General features: G+C 44.4%; 1 protein-coding gene across 1 annotated transcript in view; it reads left to right on the top strand.

The window, feature by feature from the left end:
* Nucleotides 1-21,583, top strand: part of LOC138505078 (mucin-5B-like) — a 2,064,041-nt gene that overhangs the window by 523,203 nt on the left and 1,519,255 nt on the right. The window contains exons 17-18 of the mRNA XM_069625397.1: nucleotides 11,206-11,344; nucleotides 11,448-11,555. Of these exons, the coding sequence (XP_069481498.1) occupies nucleotides 11,206-11,344; nucleotides 11,448-11,555 (247 nt within the window). The remainder of the gene's footprint in view (nucleotides 1-11,205; nucleotides 11,345-11,447; nucleotides 11,556-21,583) is intronic.

The raw sequence follows: 21,583 nt of genomic DNA, 5'->3' as shown, positions 1-21,583 counted from the left end.
GTTCAATTTTTTGGCTAGAGGTATTTCAGACCATTCTCTCTTGGCTGGGAAAAAGCTGGCCTGGCAGGAGAAGAGGGTTGAGGGACGTAGACATGTGAGGGAGATAATCGGCACGGGGAGCGGTTTGTGCATGATGCAGGGATCGCAGAAGCATTTGATGCTTATTACGAGGGACTCGATTGCTCCCGACATGCTCAGAGCCTGTCAGTCAGCTTCCCCTCCTTTGACAGTGTCACTATGCCACAGTTGATACCCCAACAAAGATCCGATCTAGAAGCTGATATCAATGGTAAAGAAATAGCTGCAGCCATTTTGCATCTTCAGTCTGGGAAGACCCCCAGGACCAATGGGTTCCCGGTGGAGGTCTGGAAGAGGCTGGGGGAGTCAACGACTCCGCACATGCGTAACATCTTCACTCACTCAAAGACTATTTTGCTTCCCCCAGACCTCAGAAGGGCTTGCATTGTAGTTAGATTAATGGAGAGGTGAAAGTCCTGGTACGGGTGCTGGCGGAGCGCCTAGGTAGGGTGATTACCTCTCTGGTTCACCCGGACCAATGTGGATTTGTGCCAGACAAGTCCACCCGCATGAATATCCAACGGTTATTTATGACCATATCTCAGGCACCCTCAATTGATGAACCACTAGCCCTTCTCTCTGTAGACTTTGAAAAGGCCTTTGATTCTGTGGAGTGGGGGTTTCTCTGGGAGGTGATGTCTCTCAGGGGGTTCAGGGGTAATTTTCTAAGCTGGGTTTGCCTGCTGTGCACCTCACCATGTGAAGAGGTCTGGGTCAATGCAGTATCCTCCCGTCTTTCCCCCTAGAGAGAGGAACGAGGCAGGACTGTCCTCCCCCCCCCTCTTATTTACGCTGGCCATTGAGCCTAAATTGATCCGCCCAAGGACATATCAGACCTGGTTGGGATTCCATTGGCATCATGGGGACGAAGATAATGTCTTGCTGTATGCAGATGACCTCCTGGTTTTCATTCCGGGTAGGCTGCTACTGGGTCACACACACTCTGCGGTAGTTCCAAGAGGTTAGTGGGTTGAGGGTGAATTGGGATAAATCTATCTTCTTCCCGCTTCAGGGAGCAGATGGAGCGATTCCCCTGGACTGCCCATACCAAGTGTCAATCAAGGGCTTCCAGTACCTGGGGGTGCGAGTGGGCCCTGAGCTTGTGAAATTTGTGAGCTCCAATCTCCATCCGATAACCAATGGGGTCACTTATGAGCTTACCCACTGGGGGTCTCTTCCACTGACACTAATGGGCAGGGCGGCCCTATTTAAAATGTTAACTTTGCCGAGGTATCTGTATGTACTTCAAAATGCCCCCCTGCTGGTCCCCAAGGCGGAGTTCAACAGAATTGATGCTGCTCTTTGGGCCCTTCTCTGGGGCAGGGGCTCAGCCCTGCATCGCCCTGGCTACTTGACATCGTTCAGTGTGCGAAGGGGGTATTGGGCCGCCCAATCTGTGCAGCTACTACTGGGCCAGACAATTGGTGGTTGTAAATATTTGGCTAGATGGTGATGTATCGCTGCCACATGTGGGGGTGGAGAGGAGATGGATGCAGGGTCTCCCTTCACTCCAGATTCTTCATAGTGGTCCAGGAAGGCGGCTGCATCCGCCCCTGATACCGCATACTATATAGGGGTGGAGAGACTCGCACCATCACAAAGGGATGGGTGAGGTGCTGCCCTAGTTCAATCCCTTTGGGACAACGTGCACATTGCCGGAAGTTCATAGGATTGGCAGTTCTAGGCTTTGGAGAAGGTGTAATGTGTTATGTGTCGCAGATGTGGTAAAGGAGGGTGCATTAGTCACATTCACTGAGTTACACAACACGTTTGGCCTTACGGTGACTAAAGGTTACCACCACTTGCAGCTATAACATGCTCCAATGGCTCAGTTCCAGACACTCCAAGATGTGCCGACCTGCTCCCCGCTCGAGGCTAATCTTCTCCCTGAATGCATAATTACCAGGGTTATCTCCACCCTGGTCCTTACCACCTTTGGGACCAGGGAGCTGTTCAATCTCAAGGCCTGATGGGACGGGGGTGTGGGCCCCTTAGAATCGGAAGATTTGGTGGGGGATCTGCTGTTTCCCAGGGAAATTGGGATCTCTTCTAGGATACGATTTATCCAACTCAAGTTACTCCACAGGGTCTATTAATCTTGCACAGCACAGTTCAAATGGGGCTGTACAGATCACTCTGAATGTCTCAGGTGTGGGGGATGGAGGGCACTTTCTTTTTCATTATTTGGGAATGCCCTCGGGTTCGCTGCTTTTGGTGGTTGCTGTGCCAAGGGAAAATGGTAACAAGACACCTCAAACCATTTTATATTTTTGCCTAACAGGTCGGATTACCACAGAAGATCATATGAATATTCATTGTTTCTCTCAATGCCTTAAGACGTTTTTGTTGACTATGGTGGGTGCATTAGATGGGAGAGGATGCCAGTGTCTCATTTTGACATTTATTTTAAATATTTCTGATTTACACAACAACATGTCTGGGATATATGCTAAAATTGAAATTGTAGTTCTCAATCTCAATCAGATTTCTGCTTTTTTAAAGTTGTTTAAACACTCTATTTTTTAGACTGTTTCTATAATTGATGATTCAATAAGGAATTTGGCTCATCCCAGAGGAATTTACAAGGCTTCCAATACTTCCAAAATAACTGAGGAGCATCCCCTGTTGTTTACAGTGATGTCTTGTGCTGGGCGAGTTCCAATCTTCAGACAATTCATCCCCAGATTGACACAAATGTTGAATTTAATAACTTAGTCTGTCCCTGCCTGAAACCTGCACGTAAGTATGTAGGTTATAGATCTTTAATCTTTAATAAAGCTGATGGTTATCAACCTAGCTCACTCACACTGTGCTTACCACCTGCAACTGCTCTCCTTGTTTGAGTCCTCGTTGATATTGCTCATATTGAGAATGGCCAATTTGAATTAACAGTTTTACTCATAAATTAAGTGACTCACTGGATCAACACTAAGGTTGCAGCCACCCTCCCTCCCCCCCAAAACCCCCAGATAATTCTAATGGCGAGGTGTGCCTCCTGTGTGGGTACCATTATAAAGACAACCACCAGCAATTGCATTGTTATTACATTTACAGATCCTGAGTTTTTGTCCTATATTTTGAAATTTAACTTGGGGCAGGCAACAAAGACTCGTAAGAGCATAATGGTAACACTTTCTTTTTTCTATCTGATAAACGTGGTACCTCTGAAATCTACTAAATACGTGGGTAGTGAGTAAAGTCCCAAGTAAAGTCCCAACACAACATAGTTTGACACTCAGTTAATATCTCTATATCCCAACAACCCACAGCATACTAGCATTGCCATACAACCACTAAAGCACAATCAAGGCCTTCCTATAGGAACATCTCAGACTTTTGGTCAACCAGGGTCAAGCCTCTTGGAAAATCGTGTTGCTTTTCTCTCATCTACTGAAAAGATTGATTGACCGTTAACGGAAGCATAATCTGCCTTGTTATCAACAAATTGTCTCCACACAGAACCAATAATTGGTGACCCGGTAGTTCTAACCTTTCTTCAATATTGATAAACCATACTCTTGAACCCACTGTCAATCAAAGTAGAACTGATTTAACCCCATTGTCTATTCTGCCATGGAACATTGCTGATTGTCAGGGTTGGTTAGGCAATTCAGATGTCAGGAGCACATTGAACACCTATGGCATATCTGAATTACAAGAAACTTGGGTACAGTATTTATATACAGGATGAACAATGCTCTTTTGATCACATAAGAACGTACAATAGATATCAAATCAGATTTGACAGGAAGAATTGAGCTTCTTACAAAGGGGAGAGTTTGAGGGACATTCTGACCAGGTTGTGGAGCGGAGTAAATGGAACAGTCACTGGGTCCAATACATAAGGGGACATACATAGATTAAGGACAACCAACATTGGAAGTGTTTAAGTGCATGTAGGCGGCACGGCTAGCTGTGCTCAGGATGTGACCATGATGGGTGAAGTGCTAGAGTGGAGGCAGAGGAAGTGAGGGACAGAGGCCAGTTAGAGGCGATGAAAAATGTTAGCTAGCAGGCAGATGAGATGTAGGTTAAGAAGGTAACTTGGAGGCAAGGGGGGTAGGCTTTTAGTTTGGTTTTGAACAAATCTGTTTAGACTGTTTCTTGGATGTTCGGGGGGAGAGAATTTCATGCAAGTGGATAAGAAGAGAGAAAGAGCAAAAGCGAGAGGATGCACACGGAGGGCAAGGAGCCAGAAGGGTAGTCAAGGAGGCAGAGCAGAGAATTTGAAAAGGCATGAAGAGTTGGATATAGGAGGATAGATAAAGTGGTGCCTTACCGTGGATAGATTTGTGAACCAGGAGAAGAAATTTAAATCTGGCTCTGTTTTGCATGATCAGCCATGAAGCCTGTTGACAGTAAATGGTAGGTGTGAAGTGAGGTAGTTCAAAGAGTCCTGGAAGCGAAGTTAATTATCTTTTTGAGAGGAAAGAAAGCATAGTTGGGGAGACCAAAAAGGATGTTGGCACAATAGTCCAGTTTAGAGACAACAAGAGTGGTTAAGAGATGCCTGGAGGTGTTGAAAGGAATGAGGTGCCTGATTTTACTAATATTTAGGAGGCTGATGTTCCAGTTTTGGAGATGAAAGTAGAGAAGGTACATAGAAAACGCTGAGGTTTCTAGCTGAAGAAGAGTAGGGGAGAGTGTCAGGTGAGAGCCAGATAGGCAGAGGAAGAGATGAGAGAGAGCTTTTGGCTGTGAAGAAGAGCACCTCTGTTTTGGTACAGTTTAACATCAGAGAGTTTGAAGCCATCCTATTTTTAATGGCAGAGAGGAAGTTGGAAATTCAGATAGAGAGATCAGAGGACAGTTGAGGAATTAAGAATCCAAAGGAGGAGATTAGTGCCCCAGGAACAAAGGTGTACAGTGTAAAGAGGAGCGGACCCAAGACAGAGCCTTGTGGGATACCAACAGTTAGAGGAGTGTGTTGAGAGGTGTTGTTGCTTCAGGAGACAGAGAATTGGCAGTGTGCAAGGTAGGATTATTAAGGAGATCACAGTGCTCGACAGGGTGAAAGGGAGCAGACAGGTCAAAGATAATTAGGATAGGGGATAGGTTGGTGTGCTTAAGCAGAGGCGATGAAGTTGGAGAAATTCATCAGAGCATTTTCCGTGGAGTGACAGTAGTGGAAACCTGCTTGTAGGAGGTCTTGAAGGTTTTGGATGTCTAAGACGGTTAAACACAACTCGTTTGAGCACTTTGGAGTAGTATGGAAGGAGAGACACAGGGCAAAAGGTAGCCAGTAGGTTTGGGTCAGCCCCTATGATCTGCACTTGGATGGTTTTGTGCATATCAAACACCAGCATCAAAAAAGTATCAAGGGGGATTTTCTGAGGGCCCAGTTACTTTTGTTAAGTCCTCCTAATAGTTCGATGAAACACCTATTCCAATTTATACACTGCATATACTGCCTTATTATTCAAGAACAATGTAGGAGATTCCCTATTTATTAACTTCTATAATAGCCGAGGGGAGAGTGGTAAAAATCTCTCATCACTCAAGCATAAAAGTATTGTTGACAACCTTCTCAGATTCTACTTTTTGGATCATAACTGGAGCCAATTTTACTATAGAAAAGGGCAATGGTCCAGACCTGTCCATGTGTGATAATTCTCTGATAACTCAGTGAGGCCTCCCATCAGTACATTTTACATTTATATCAAATAGACAGGAGGCAACACTTTTTCAGAGCATCAAGGCTGCTCCACAATTGATTATTTTTGTGTATCGATTGATAGACGGCTGAAGATTAATGCTTTTAGAGTCTTACCACAGTCCCATAGTGACCACAATGTGACTTTTGTAAAAACTAAATTGTCCAATTAATCATGCACATTTGGTAACCTTAACTCATACTGCAGATTTTTCTCTTTCATCATGCCGAAGGCAAATCAGGTTGGATACAGCAAAAGACACAGAGATGCAACGCTATCTAATCAACACCAACGCCTCAATAGTAGATAATATACTTGATTTTGATTGAAAACCAGAGGACATATCGTATAATGTTCATGAGCTAACAAAGTCAATTTCCACTGCTTTTTTAAAAATTGCAAACCCATTAACGGTCTACAGAAAAAAGAGCTGGTTTGATGACAATTGCTGTACTGCCAAAAATACTTTACTCGGTCAGATTACATAAAAGCAATTGGGTTTGTTGCTCAGGTTTGGGGTGAACATCGTGATGCAGCCACATGTCCAATCTCTAGCCATATCTGGCAATTGGTGAATTCTGGCCATAGTTGCCAAAATCACCATAATACAATTGAAACTAATGTGGGTTATTCATTTAACTAAACTATACAGCAATGCTATCAGCAAACCCCTGTTAAAATAGAAGACCCGTGTTAGAGTAAAATTGCCTCAAAAACAGACATTTAAGATCTTGTACATCAATTTGACAGTTTCCAAGATATTCAGAGCAATTCAAACTCAGGCACTTAATAGAAGTCTGGAACCAGGCAGCATTCCTGCAGACCTGTTTAGCAGTTTGTAAGATTCCTGGGCTCCACTTCTGATAACTGGTTTTAATTCCATGTTATCTGTTGGAGAATTTCTCAAGTACTGGAGATATGCTGTAGTCTACCCTATTTTTAAAAAGGGCCAGAGAGAATCGTCTATTGCTTATAGGCTGGTTTCTTTACTTAACTAGCAATTCAAGATCTTTGCTCCTCAGAAGAATGCAATTATAGGTAGATAGCAAGAAAATGTTGGCTAGCATATAACTTGTCTTTGCGCAGGATTGGGCACATATGCCCAACCACTCAATTTATATTTAATTATCTCTAATACCATTGATCTTAAGAAAGAGGTCATGCTTGTGGCTTTCATGGTTAACAGGGCTACATTATGCCACGGTTTAAGAAGGATGGCTTGCCCTGAGGAATTGGTGAACATTTGTCAATATTAAATTGTGGCAATAAAGCCTGTGGCCTTTCGGGTATGAATGGTGTGACGAGGCATCCTGCCACTAATAACCATGCTGACTATTTGAATAAAATCCAAGGGTGATTATTAAAATAAATTGTCAGAATAGCTGATTCTTGATTCCTTCTTGGGGTCTAAGGGACTAGGGAATAGTTGGATGTAGGGCTGTCCCTTCTCTATCTCTACTTCCCCGGGCTTGGGACCCACCTCCCAGCCGCAGATGTCCCTAACAGGCTGTTAGTGACTATGGATGGGTAACCCCCAACTGTCTCCCTTCTCACTACAACTAATGGTCTTCTGCCTAAGCCATTGGCTATCCGACTCCCTAGGGAACCTCTAACTCTGCCTCTCCTATCATTGGTTAGTTGCTGGGAAAATTGGGAATGGTGCCTTCGTTCACCCAGCGTCACACTCACACATTTCACAGCCTCTCACTCCTGAACCTTTTGTATACTGAACTTTTTATTTACTATTCTCCTCCCACCACAAGTCTCTGTTCCTCCAATCCCACACTCCGCCTTTCCTCCTCCACCCTTCGATCTTACCTCCTTTCGCACTCCTGTTCTTACTACAACTGATATCTCCCACTACTTCTCTACCTCTGATCCCTCTTCTCCCCCCTTCCTCTCACACCACTTCTCTGTGTTCCACTATTCCTCTAATCCTAACTCCTATTCAACTCTATGCCAATATCTACTCCTATCCTCCCACTCACTTTCGCTCTTCTTGCTAGTACCACGACTACTGTTCCCACTCTGCTACTAAAACTACCTCTCTCTGTCTCTACTATTCCAAGTTGAGGTGCTCCGTGCACCACTCTCACTGTTACAGAACCCAGGGATATGGTGCCCTGCTCACCTTGTTTTCTGGGCTATGTTTAACGTTCAGGGACTCCCAGGGATATGGCACCCTGCTCACCCAGGGATATGGTGCCATGCTCACCCTTCTACTACTAACTCCCACTCTACCACAAATGTCCTGTACTGGCTATCCCCACCATTTACCACCTTTACTTCCAACCACTACGTCCTCTGTCACTAATACTATCCCACTCCACTACTCCTACTCTACCTCTACTGCTCACACCCCTCTCTCTCTCACACAAACACTCTACAAACCCCTCCTAACAATAGCCTCTGCACTCCAAAAAACGCTCTCGCCTACTTTGGTCTCTCGGATGTCCTCCACCTCCTCCTGTCCTCGCCTAACTAACCAACACTTACACATTGATACACACTTTCTTAAATACACCACCCCCTCTAACGATTAACCTCTTACCTTAACCAATAGCTTACCTGGCCCCAGCAAGTGTGACAGAGGAAGGAGATAGGAGGGCTTAAAAGTGCTAGAAAGCCCTGCCCACTTCCAACATGGACCCGGCTGAGGTTCGGGAATGCTGGACTCCTTAAGGGCTGCAAACCCTTTCAACTATAATTATTGTAATCCCTGGTGGCGTGGTGGATAAGGCCTACATGTACCTTTATTTAGTCATTAAAATATCCCTGGTGGGTTAGTGGTGTTGTGAGGCCTCCCCCCAGGGTCTTTTCATGTTTTTAATATTCCCAGTGGGTTAGTGACAGCTGATAGCTGTCAGCTGGAGCCGAGCTCCTTTGCGGACCGGTATTGTGCTGCTTGTTGGCACCCTGTGTAAGGGATGCCCCCGCTGCTCACCGGTTCTGCTGTGCCACACTACAGCGGCTCTCCGGCATCTTCTGTTGCGGCCACCGACTCTAAGGTACGGACGGCTCGGAGGGGTCAGGGGGCCTCAGGCCTGCCTGCATCCAGGCACAGATGGGGTTGGGGTAGAGCTGGCCCTGTCACAATGTTCATTGTACTCCCCGTTTGTTTGTACAATCAAGAGTAAGCTTGTCCTATTGCTATTTTCTCTTCATAGTGATTATTTATACCATTAACTGGTAGGCTTCAACGCTCATGTCTCTTGTTTAGGAGGCCCATATATGTATTAATATATGATCATCATCATGTTTATTCGGATATGCAAAGAACATTCCATAAAACAGTGCAGAGTAAAAAAAACAATACAAAATATAACAAATATGCATTTAATACATTTTTCCAATTCCGGCATAATAAATACTACAGTTTATACAGAAAGTAGCCAGTGTATATCTCATACCACTAACATTTGTAAGTGAACCCAGGCTCACTTCATAGCCCAGTACTTAACTTATTTTTTTATAAAGTGCAGATTTCAGAAATGTAAGGAGATACTAGCCCACACGCGGAGACTCCGCCCACAACAGATACATCAAAGCAGGCCGATACTGCACAAAGCCTAATTCCTGCAATATAGGCTGAGGAAACAGACCTCTAGCCTTTGCATATGCTGGGCAGAAAAATACTAAGTGGGCAAGGTCCTCAGAGGGTGCTTCACACATGGAAGAAGACCCGTCCGCGCTCCCTCCGGACCATGCTGCCACCACTGCCTGCAAGGGAATGCAGTTGAATTGTGTCCTAGTTATCAGGACCCGAACACCAGGGAGTTCTGCACACAGCAGGTATCCTTTAATTCCAGGGAACATGATGGCCATTAGCCCACGATTCTTGGGTTTCCGCAATGCCATGTTCTGTCTTAATATATGCTGATGATACAGTACTAATTGCCAGAACAAGACTACTCCTCCAACACTTGATTTCCACTTACGCTGATTCTATATGGGGATCGGACCTGTCAATTAATGCCTCAAAATCTGCTATTGTGGTATGTCAAAGTGGTAACAAACAGCTAAAATGAGCTATGTTTGAGACCAGTTAAGAGCCTATTAAACTGTGTACATCCTATCATTATGGGTGCTTTATCTTCACATCAGGACTGAATTGTGTGAAACGCATTGAGTGTCACACTTTTTAAGGGATATATTTTGATTTGCTCAGTCATTTAAATCACAGCCTATACACAGTTAAATCTAAAGATGTGGCTAGATAAGTTGCTCGGTAATGGGCGATTTCTAATACCTCCAGCCTTCAAATAGAAGAGAACTGGTTTTTAAAACACTTTTCGATCTGCCCGCCTCAGCGCCTACTTTCTCTGTCCACACCGAATTTGGAAGGCCTTATATTGAGGATGAACTACGCTTAGGACCAAATAAGCTTCAGAATCTGTGCCAATATAAAAGCTATTTTTCCCAAACAATTGTAAGGCATGTTCATTTCCTTGGATGCATTTATAAAAAAGAACTTGGACTCGATAAATGCTGAGAATTGTCTCCAAAACTCAACTTCTGTATCAAGCACCCACTATACAGTGATTTTAGGGGATTTGAAAGAGCATTTGCTAATTGAACAAAAATAGCTAGGTAAGTATTGTAACCAGCTACCTACCATCTTGACTACTAACAAGATTTCAGACTACTTATTGTGGTCTTAATACGATCATGAACAGGTTCTTATTACAAGGCTTAGCCTCCTCCCACAAAGAGTGGTTACAGGGAATTGGAGCACAAACACCTTGAATGAAGTTCATTGTCTGTTATATCTGTTATGTAATGCCACGCTTGAAGATCTAATGCACTTTATATTTTTTGTCGGGTTTATTGTAATATTACGAGATCAATGATAGTTTGGTTGCTTTGCAACTTGGATGTTCGGCTGCAGACCTGCTTTATGTTCCCTCTTGATGGCTGATTTACCTTTAGTTGCTTGGACTCTATGTACATACTTGAGACATGTACTGAAACTAAGGAATGTATTAATGGATTCTATTTTATAGGGATTTTATCTTCCCTTTTTCCTTGTAGTGTACGGTAATCAATACTTATAGCTCAAATTGATTTAATGATTTGGTAGTTTTTATGTCCATATGTGAGGATTTACATTTATGTCAAGATATATTTATTTATTCATGGCAATCTACATTTGTGACGAGTGTACATTTTTTCAATATGATATGTATTTATTGTTATTGTTTTAGATCTTTGATGGATTATTTAACTGAATAAAGTTTAATAAATGAAGGAAGAATAAATAAACATAGTTAAAACAATAATGGGCATGTCTGTCCATATACCCACAACATAAAATATTGTGCATCAAAACAAAGCAAATGAAATAAATGGATCTTATTTGAAATATCTCATGACATAATGAAATATAAAACAAGTGGATTGCAACATTCTATGATTAAATCCTGTATAAAGACATCATTTTTGCATCAGAGATGTCACTTTCTATTCCTTGCAGCACTTGCAACAACGGGAAGTGGATCTGCACAAACAAAGACACCATGGGGACATGCATGCTTTTTGGAGATGGGCATTTACTCACCTTTGACAGGAAACACTACAGCTACAAAGGAAACTGTCCATACACTATGATTGAGGTAGGCAAATACTTGGGGCTCTTCTCTCTCTGGTATTCTACAGACTTCTGGTGATCATGGGCAGTTGGCCAATGTCTTACAATGTCTTTCTTTTTCTCCCAAGGATTTCTGTGGGTTTTCTACCATAGGATCCTTCCAAGTGATCATTGAGAACATTCCCTGTGACCCAACTGGAATATCTTGCTACATGTCTGTTAAAGTGGTACTGGGGGTAAGTGACGTGGGTTTTTGATTTCATTACATGACCGGCCCCATGATTGTGTGTATTTACTATCATACAAAATGATTTTGTTGCACCCATCTTTAGTATTGCTTTTATCCACCTTAAGACATATTATTAAGCATAACTAATTTGCACATAGTCAAGCCCCACCTTACCCTCTCACCGGCCCCCCCCTCTGAAATGTGACGTTTTTGTGTATGGCTCCTCTCTGCCATTGTCGTCATGTTGTAGTGATGTAACAAAGGACAGTTGACACCATCAATCATGCAAAGACAGCTTTCACCTACAGGGGATACACCAGAAAATAAAAACCACAGAGAAAGAAAACGTACTTAATACATAAATACGTAAATCTACACACAGTACAACCTTTGGGGATAGAGCTGCACTCTATTGTAGAGTACAGACACTAGCCAAGCACATTTCAGACACTTGATTTTTGGGCATTGTACTGTAGCTCTCACATGTCCACAAGAGGTATTTGAAGGGCTCTCAACCCACGCAGGTCTCACTGAATGCAGTACCTTTGGTTGCCACTTTGGACAGTAGTATGTTTATGAAGGAAAAATACAGTTACATTAGCAGACCTTTTTCCCTTCCATGACACAGCCAGTTGTGGTTCAATCAAAGGATTTAGAGTAAGTAGCCCTAGGTTTAGGGGAGAACTGAAGCCAGATGGTGAGCAGTCTTTATTTGTTTGTTTAAGTTACATTTGACATTTATAAAGTGCATCATGTTGCAGAGAATCTCAAGGTTATTGGCCACTAAATCAATGATACATTCATTATATCAGTACAGGTTAATATACATATGTTCAGATAGATAGATAGATAGATAGATAGATAGATAGTTCACCAAGTACCCTGGCATTCTGCTCTCCCTCTCTATGCCATTTTAAGAAATGTAAAATGTGTGTGTTACCAGCAAGCACCCTTACCAGTTACCAACCTTCACCTCCCACTTCTATTTTACGACCCTATCAGTTGGAAATCATAAGAGCTTTCTCTGTGGGCCTTCTCTTTTTTGGGCGGTGTTAGTAAATATGTCTTGGTAGCGTTTTCATCTCTTTCAACTGGCACTCAGCATATCTGTTGACTGTGTGATCCGGACCTATTATCATTGAATGAGGTGGTTTTATCGTCATTCACTTGCTTAAAGCATTTCATTCTGGAGCCACAAGTGAGTCCTTGCGGATGTTAAAGACATTCCTTGGGCCCCATTCCAATCTCAGCCTATTATTGAAGTTCCTTTTCATTGCATCGGTATAGATGTAATTGGTCCTCTAGAACCAACAAAATCCATTAATCAACATATCCCGTACTGGACGACTATATAACACGTTACCCCAAAGCCTTCCTGTTTGGAAAGATTTCTCTTTTGGCAACTTTCCCTTCATGGTTCTATGAACCCCAAACATGTTGCTTTGGTTTTTGAACCTGTACTGACTGTATGCAGGGAAGTAAAGCATTGGGCTTCACTCCCATGGCCTTTTGCACATTTTGTGATGGGGACACTAATCAGTCCTTCAGACTATCGATACTGGGGAACTATGTTGCCTATTAGCTTTTTTATCTTTTACCTGTTTGGGTAACCTTTTAGCATTGCACACAGCATCTTACAATGCAGTGCAATGGAGATACACCATACAACACAATGTCCAAGTTTGTAAAGCAGTGATGTAAAGTTCCATTCAAACAACTACATTCCTTATTGCCCATACTTGTTTCTTCATTATTGGGTTCATGGAGAATGTCTCCCTTTTCCAGGTATCTTGCTTTCAGTGTCTTCACAACACCAGGGGGAATGCCTCCCTTCCCCATGCCTTTCCTCAAACTTACTTTACAGTTAACAACGCCAGAGGGAATGTCTCCCTTCCCGTTTCTCAGGTTCACTTTGTAGTTCACAATACCAGCAGAAATGTCTCCCTTCCCCTGGTCTTTTCTCAGGCTCACTTTGCAGTTCACAACACCAGGGGGAATGTCTCCCTTTCCCTGGTTTCTTTATCCGATTGTCTGTCTGCTATTCAGGCATGGTGGGCTGTTAATTAGCTCTGTCTTAATGCCAGTAAGACTGAGATCCTTCTCATTGGAACTCCTCCCCTTCCTTTCTCCCTACTCTCTGGCCACCCTTCTCGGGCCCCCCTCACACTTTTGTGAGGCAAAGAAACTGGTAGTCATCTTCAACTCCACTCTCTCCTTCTCATCTCATATCGCTGAACTTGCCAAGAAGGATCACATTCAGCTTCACCTCCTCAAAGGCATTCTCCCTTTCTTCACCTTCCCCCAGAAACTTCATGTCTTTGGATCTCTGGTTCTTTCCAGGCTGGACTACTGCAACAGTCACATCCACAATCTTCCCCTTTCCTCCCTGTGCCCTCTTCAACTAATCCAGAATAGGACTGCTAGACTTATCCTTGGCCTCAAGCCCAGGAACCGCACCTCTCCAGCCCTAAAATCTCCCCAGTGGCTCCAGTGGCAGTAAGGATCAAATTCAAGACCCTCTGCATCATCCACAAGGCATTCTGGCGCCTCTAGAATGGCCTCCCACCCCTCTCCGACTTCAGCTGGATCTCCTTAAGTTCTGGAAGCTTCTCAAGACTTTCCTTTTCTCCTGCTCTTTCCCTCTCCCCCTTCCTTGCTAATTGCCCACATGCTGCTGCAACTGGCTGCCTAGTCCCTTCTGAGCCATACAGCGGCCAGGCCCTCCCTCGATCAGTCTGCCTCAGCACCTCCCCTCCCCCTACCAGCATTTGCCTTTGGGTATCCTTCCCTGACTAGACAACTGAGTCTGGTCCACCCCACTCTTCGCACTAGCTGATCCCTACCCCGCTCCCCATGTGCACTTGCCCTCCAGGCTCTCTGTAGCACTTAACAGCCCCCTGGGGCCCCTTCCCTCCTCACCCTGCCCCTCTCCCCTCCCCTCCCCTTAGCTTCCCTTCACCCATACCTGCCCCCGCCCCACCATCCTGCGCTTACTGTTTGCTGCACTTGCACAAACCAAATGTCACAAGGCCTCGTAGGACAATTTTCTGCAGTTTATCTTCTTCTTGTACCCCTTCCCCCTTAGTCTTTGTGTTGTTTGTTGTGGCTCTGCAGAACTTTGCCTCATGCTGACAGTCTGTTGGGCCCTACCTGCATCTGCCAGAGGCCTTTGGGTTCTGGAGGCCATCTCCCACAGCCTTCCCCGCTCGTCTGCTCTCGACACACTTAGTGGGTGCTCCTAAGCAACTCGGTAAGCATCCTGGATGCTGTTTTCAGATTTCCTTACTCTCCAGCCCTCACGATTGCGGTTCCTCCAGGGAGGGCTTCTCTCTCTGCCTGGTGTTCCCACTTCTATTTTGTATTGCCCTTGGCCAATTTGAAATTGTGAAATACTAGACTGCTAAATGGAGTAGGCTGCGTTTCCCTTAGATGATCGTCCCTGTCCCCAGAGGTGGAGTCTCTCCCCATGAGAGCCTCCGGGTGAGTACCACCCCCAGGGGGACTATCGCATAGCGGCCTCATCTACCTGGCCTCATGGCTAAGGGCTCCCCCTTGATAAGAAGAGGACTCCTGCAGCCTTTTCTTCAGATCAATGTTGGAGCCAAGTATCCTGTGTAGACAAGCATCTGACTGAAGATCCGTGAAACACTCCCGAAGAGACCTGGCATCCCTTCCTGTATTTGGCCCGGTGAAGTCACGCTGGAGTTCCTGATCAGCGAAGGCCCTGTGTGGTGCTTCAACCCTTGGACTGGCGAGACCAACCAGACTCAACGTGTTCTCGAGGAGACCTACATCAACAGACCCGTAGCTGTTCTGGGATTTCATCCGGAACTTGGGTGGTCGCCAACTCAGGCCACAAGTCGCTTTCCTGGTGAGTTTCAGCCTCTCAGCTTCAAGGGACCCTCTTCCGGAAGGTCTTCTTGAACCGCGACTGGAGATATGCCTGCCATCATCGCTGTGCGGTGACCATTGTTGGAAGTCGTTTCTCTGTGTCTTGTCAGATGTTCAGAAGTGTCCTGCAGCAGTGAATCTTGCTTTTCTTCTTCACCAGGGGTTGCATCCTGCACCAGCAGCCAACCAGAGAAATCCTCAGACCCGCAACCCATAGACATACTGCACTGGAACAAACAGCGGGAAAACCAACATCCAAGTTGCCTAGGAAAATCGTAATCAGGGGGGTGAGTACTAAACTCGCAAAGCGTTCAACCACCATTGTCTCCCCTATAATAAACCTTAGACTAAACCTGAGGTACATTTCATTCCAGCACTTCTTGATCAATGCGTCTAAAGCCTTTGTACCTGAAAGATAGGAACAACATTTTACGTACCAGTAACTTTGTTGCATGTCTTCTCTGGAACATTCACCAACGCAGGTACTTTACCTGCTCCAGCCACTTCTTGAGGAGACGCTTTGTGACTCTTGGGTACAAGGCCCCACTATACAAAGGGATTGGACCTTTGAAGCTAGGGAATATTATTTGTGACTGATCTTTCTTTTACTGCATGAGCACTTACTTTCTTGTTCATAATCTAAGTCATTGCATGCATATCCAAAACCATTGGTGACTGTATATATGTTTATAAGTGAGTGTTGTGTACTATTATCTATTGCTTGTTTCATTACTTAGTGTGTGTTTTTGGGCTTAAAATAAATATAGTATTTTTATACTTACATGTCTAAATTGAACTATTGTGTGCTTCACTGTGTGGACTCATTTTTTACCCCTAACCCCACTCACACTCTCCTGCTACCTTGATTTCAGAGTTTTCTTGTTCATCTAACAGGGTGACCTCCTAGAATATGTGCACCAGGCCAGAATTTAGAAATCCATCGTAACACTTCCTATTGTGGAGTAATCCCTCCAAGGTAATCCTGATGGTCATCATCTTTACATGAGTAGGCTTCCCAGCAGGAATTCAAAAAGAGCAAGGGACTACCTTCATGTTGAAGCTAATGATGGAGATAATGGTGCTAATGAAGATACAGACTCTGAGGACCTCCGCATATCACCCACAGACAATTGGGATGATATGATTCCCTGGGCCCTATCCGCCATACGAAAAACACCACAGATCTCCACAGTATTCTCTCCATTTGAGATGGTGTAGAGCAGGAACTCTTGAGATGTGAGATGTTCTGGTTATCCTCAGAAATGAGTGGGAAGGCATGAACAGCCAACAGACTAGCGATCACCCCATGGTCAAGAACATCTGGGAAAAAATGACAAAGTTGAGGTAATTGGTGAAAACCCATCTGCAAGCAGCCCAGTCACGAGAACAACTTTATAATAAAGGACCCAAACAGCGCACATTCCAGGTCGGGAACCAAGTGATGGTATTATTACCCACTACGCAAAACAAGTTACTAGCCGTTAGCATGGGCCTTATATGATTACTGAGAAGGTATCCCACTAACCCAGAAGATGCAGCAGACAGACGGATTAAACCTTTGCAACTGTACCATATTCACAAGTTGAAAGCCTTTGGAAAATAGTAATCCCCATATTATATTTGCCTATACTATATTGCTCCTCCCCAGTATTCTTCCATCCATCACTAATTTATTTCTGAGTGGTGATTTAAATTTACATCTTTGATCCATTCACAGTTCTTCTCCCTTTCTTCCTCTCCATGGATCATATCACCTTTATAACATTTCCTCACCCCCTCTCATCGCCCAGACTCAACACTTGATCTTTTTTCATTCTTTGATTCTTTGTCAGAAATCAGGGCTCTTTCTGTATTGTCCTTGCTTCACTTTCTTCCGCTGTATACTTTCACTCTTCCTTCATTTAGTCCTCCTATCTATGCCGAGTCTTTAAAACGTTCATGCGTTGCAATCAAAGAATTTTTGATTCTTCTAATTTTCTATCCTCGCTCTCTCCTTTACTCCCTCCTCTTTCCTTCCTAAAATCTTGCAATGTTGATGATGCCACCTCTGCTCTGACTGAGGCTTTTCCAGCCTTCTTTGTTCCATCTAGAAAATAGCCTCAACCTTGGATCACTCCTTCCATTCGTTTGTGTCGAACCTTTCTGTGTTGCGCAGGGCACACTTGGAAAAAGAATCTTCCTTCAGATCTTGATGCTCTCTCAGCTCTACATACATCTTATGATAATATGCCTTTTCTTACTAAAAAGACTACTACACCTCTTGGATCACCTCTTTGTACACTCATCCCCATCGCCGTTTTCACATTCTTAATCAGATGTTATCCCCCCACTTGATCATTCCATCTCTTCAGTACTGACTGCCTCTGAATTTGACTCGTATTTCACCTCGAAGATTGATATGCTTGGATTTCATTTTGTCCTGTGGCCACTCTTTATCCCTCAAAGCCTCTCCATCCTTCCCCCATTTGGCCTTTTCAGATTTTTTCTTCTATCTCAGATTCCGATACTGGTCTTTTTCTGTCTCGAGCACACCCTTGTGCGTCTCTATCTGATCCTCTCCCGTCTGTTATTATTCCCAAAGTGTATACTCTGCTGATACCATACATTACTGCCATCTGCAACCTCTCCCTATCCTCTGAGTTTTTTCTTGTGGAATTTAATGATGCTACAAACTCTTTCTCGATCATTCTATTCTGTCAAATGTTTGCCTAATTTCTCGGCTACTCCATCTTTCAAACATTTTGGAAAGGATAGTTTACTGTTAACTCTTTAGTTCTGTCAGTTCACATGACCTTCTCCCTCTTTTTCAATATGGCTTAAAACCATATCACTCTACGGAAACTGCACTTCTTCATGTCACAAATTCTCTTCTTCTAACTCAGCACTCTAATTTGTCCTCAGTATTGGTGCTCTTAGATCTTTCAGGAGCTTTCAACACCATTGATAACTCTATTCTTTCTACTCTTTCCGCTATAGGAATCCCGGGCTCTGGTCATTATTGGTTTTCTTTGTACATGCTCAATTTCCTGGGCAGGTCAATCATCATATGGTCTTCGGCTATACTTTGGTGTCTCCCAGGACTTGGTTTTAGGCCACCCTACTTTTTTCTCTGTGAAAGTCACTGCGATCTAAGATCATTGCTTCTTTTGGTTTTTCTTCACACGTCTATGCGGATGATACTGTAGATTTTCTTTTTTCCTCATCCCCATCTGATTCTTTCCATACTACTCTCTAAACCTGTTCTTCTGCTCTCCAATCCTGGATGATTTCACACTCCTTACACCTTAATGCGCCAAAAACAAGGTTTTGTATTTTCCCCTCTTCTTCTTGTTCTGTCACTGCTCTGCTCAAGTCTTCCCTCCTTCCTATATTCTGTTTCTTCATCAGCTAGGAATCTTGGGGTCCAATCGCTCCTTTTCCTCTCATATTTCTTGTCTGTCTAAATCTGCTTGCTTTATAAAACATTTCTAAAATTCGTCCCTTTTTAACACTCCATACTACGAACATTTTGATCACTTCACTTATTTTTTCTCGCTTATATTACTGCTCTGCACTCATAGTAGATCTTCTGGCGTATACTGTCGCGCCTTGAAACACTTGTGTATGGGCGCGTTATAAATGCCATATCATATCATACTTAATTTAATCTTGAATCTATTTTTTTCCAAATTCGTCTTTATTGAATGTTTTGAAACATGTATCAACACAACTTCATGAGGCATACATTTAGTCAATTTGACCAACATAGAAGAAAGCCCATGTCTTCTGCCTCCTTCGCCTAGGGCTCAACAATGAACCACCCCCACCCCCCTTCTCCCTCTCTCCCACCCTTCCCACCCATCCTGGTTCCCTCAACCTCTCTAAAAACCCCTTAATAAACCCGTTATTCCCCTAAGACTACTTAAGGCATTAACCATTGGTGCTAAATCCCCACCCTGGGGACCTTTATTCTCCTTTCCTTAGTATTACCGGTCCCGTTCACTACTTCTTGGTTCATATAGTTCTATGCCCCTTTTTTCATTCTCTCCGCTGCCCCTCGCCCTGCTCCTCCTCTGAGCACAGGTATTTATCAGCAACACCCCTCGACTCCATTTCCAGTGGGCATGCAATCCTGCTGTTATCCGTTCCATCACATATAGGTTTTTTGTCACATTTGATCAGTCCTTTTTATCTGGAGCGTGTTTTTTTTCCATTTCATGGTAAGACATGCACTCGCTGCTAGTAGTCAGCCTGAGGCCATCCCAAGCAGCCTATAGTATTCTCCTTCCCACCCCTCCACTCCAAACAAGACTGACAAAGGGGATTTGGTCCGGTTGATCCCCTCCACCTCCTTAATCCACCCTAGGACTTCATCCCAGTAAAACTGCACCCTTGGCCAGCCCCATCACATGTGCCAGTAGTCGGCCTTATCCACACTCCCGCCAACAAAGTGGGTTGACATCTTGATACATTTTTGCTAGTCTGACTCGGTTGAATTGCCACCTATGTAGAAGCTTGATGCTGTGCTGTTTATATTGACTTGAAATCGAGATGTGGTAGGCACCACTACAGAGACGTCCCAAAGTGCGTTGTCTATCCTCCAATCCAGATTCCCTTCCCACTTCTCCCTCAGTTTATCTGTTGACCCCACCCCCTAGGTTCTATGAGGTTCCCATACATCACTGAGATCAATCCTTCATGTCTATCCTAGTGTCCAGGAGTATTTCAAAGGGAGATAGGTCCCGCTGTTTTGTTCACTCCAGGCCCTGTCGGTAAGGACCCCCTTCAGTTGTAGATACAGGAAAACTGATAGCTTCCCTATGCTCAGTGACTCCTCCAAATCATGTATGTCTATGAATGTGTCCTCTCTCAACAGCTGGCCCATCCTCCCTAGACCGGCCTCATACCATGTCTGGAATCTTTCCGGATTCGGAATCACATCTCTGACTCCTGGGACCCATAGGTGTCCCAGCAGGGAAGGCTACGTTGTGACCCCCTCATTTCCACCCCTTTCCTCCAAATGTCCCATATGGTTTGGTTCCCAATATAGGATGTTCCTGGACTCTACTGGGGATTCTGTCTCTCGGTACCCAAAACCATTCCCCTACTATAGCTGGTCGCAGGTGACGGTTGTCCAGTGTGATCCATTCGAGGTCCCCATGAGCCCTAAGATGTGGTATCAGAACCCTAAATTGTGCTGCTTTGTAGTACCGTTTCACAACCGGCAGACCCACCCCACCTTTTCACTTGGGAATCACGAGTACCTCCCATGCTATCCTGGCCTTCTTCCCCTGCCACAAGAATCTCGATAGGGAACGCTTCATCTCCCGGAAGAAGGAGTCTGGGATGCATATAGGGAGTATCTGAAATAGATACAAAAGTCTTGGGAGGACCACCATCTTTATCGCGTTAAGGCGCCCAAACCTTGATACCGTAAGCTTACTCCACTTCGTCCCCTATGTCTCCAGTAAGATTGATACCCATGTATCTTAACATCCCCTAACTAACCAGCATCCCCAGAGGTGCAAATCTTTCCGTGTCACCTTCTCTATCTCTGTTGAGTGGGAAGAAGATCGATTTGGACTTGTTAATCTTCAATCTGGCGAGTGCGCCGTACGATTCCATCAGGTGGACCGCCGCCAAAATGTATGCCAGAGGGTTCGCTACGTGCAGTAACATGTTGTTGAGTTTGTATTCTTCCCCTCCTACACGGATTCCCTCAACTCTGTTGTCCTCCCTAATCCTCTGGGCAAAGGGTTCCAAGGAGAGTGCCTACAAAGAAGGGGGGAGAGGGCATCCCTGCCTGGTCCCCTTACCCAGGTCAAACCATTGGGAGTATCCCCTATTCACCAATACACAGGCCCTTGTGGAGGTGTACAATGCCATTATCCGACGGAGAAAGCCGCCCCCCATATTTGACAAGAACTGCTTTGAGAAATTCCCATTCCACCCGATCAAAGGCTTTTGTCGGCATGGACAGAGAGAAGAGCAGGATCCCCACCCCCTCCACGGGCTTTGTGCATCAGGTGCAAAGTCGTCCTCAATGCGCCTGCCCCCTGTCTGCCCTTAATAAAGCACAACTGATCCAAATGGATTAAACTTGCCATGTAGCCTTCGAGTCTTGCCGTCAGTAACCGAGTGTATATTTTGGCATCTATGTTTAGG

The sequence above is a fragment of the Ambystoma mexicanum genome, chromosome 11, assembly GCF_040938575.1.
Source record: "Ambystoma mexicanum isolate Mex_15411 chromosome 11, UKY_AmexF1_1, whole genome shotgun sequence".
In the NCBI taxonomy this organism is placed as follows: domain Eukaryota; kingdom Metazoa; phylum Chordata; class Amphibia; order Caudata; family Ambystomatidae; genus Ambystoma; species Ambystoma mexicanum.
Note: the sequence above shows the minus strand (reverse complement) of the source record. Positions and strands in the feature narration are given on the sequence as shown.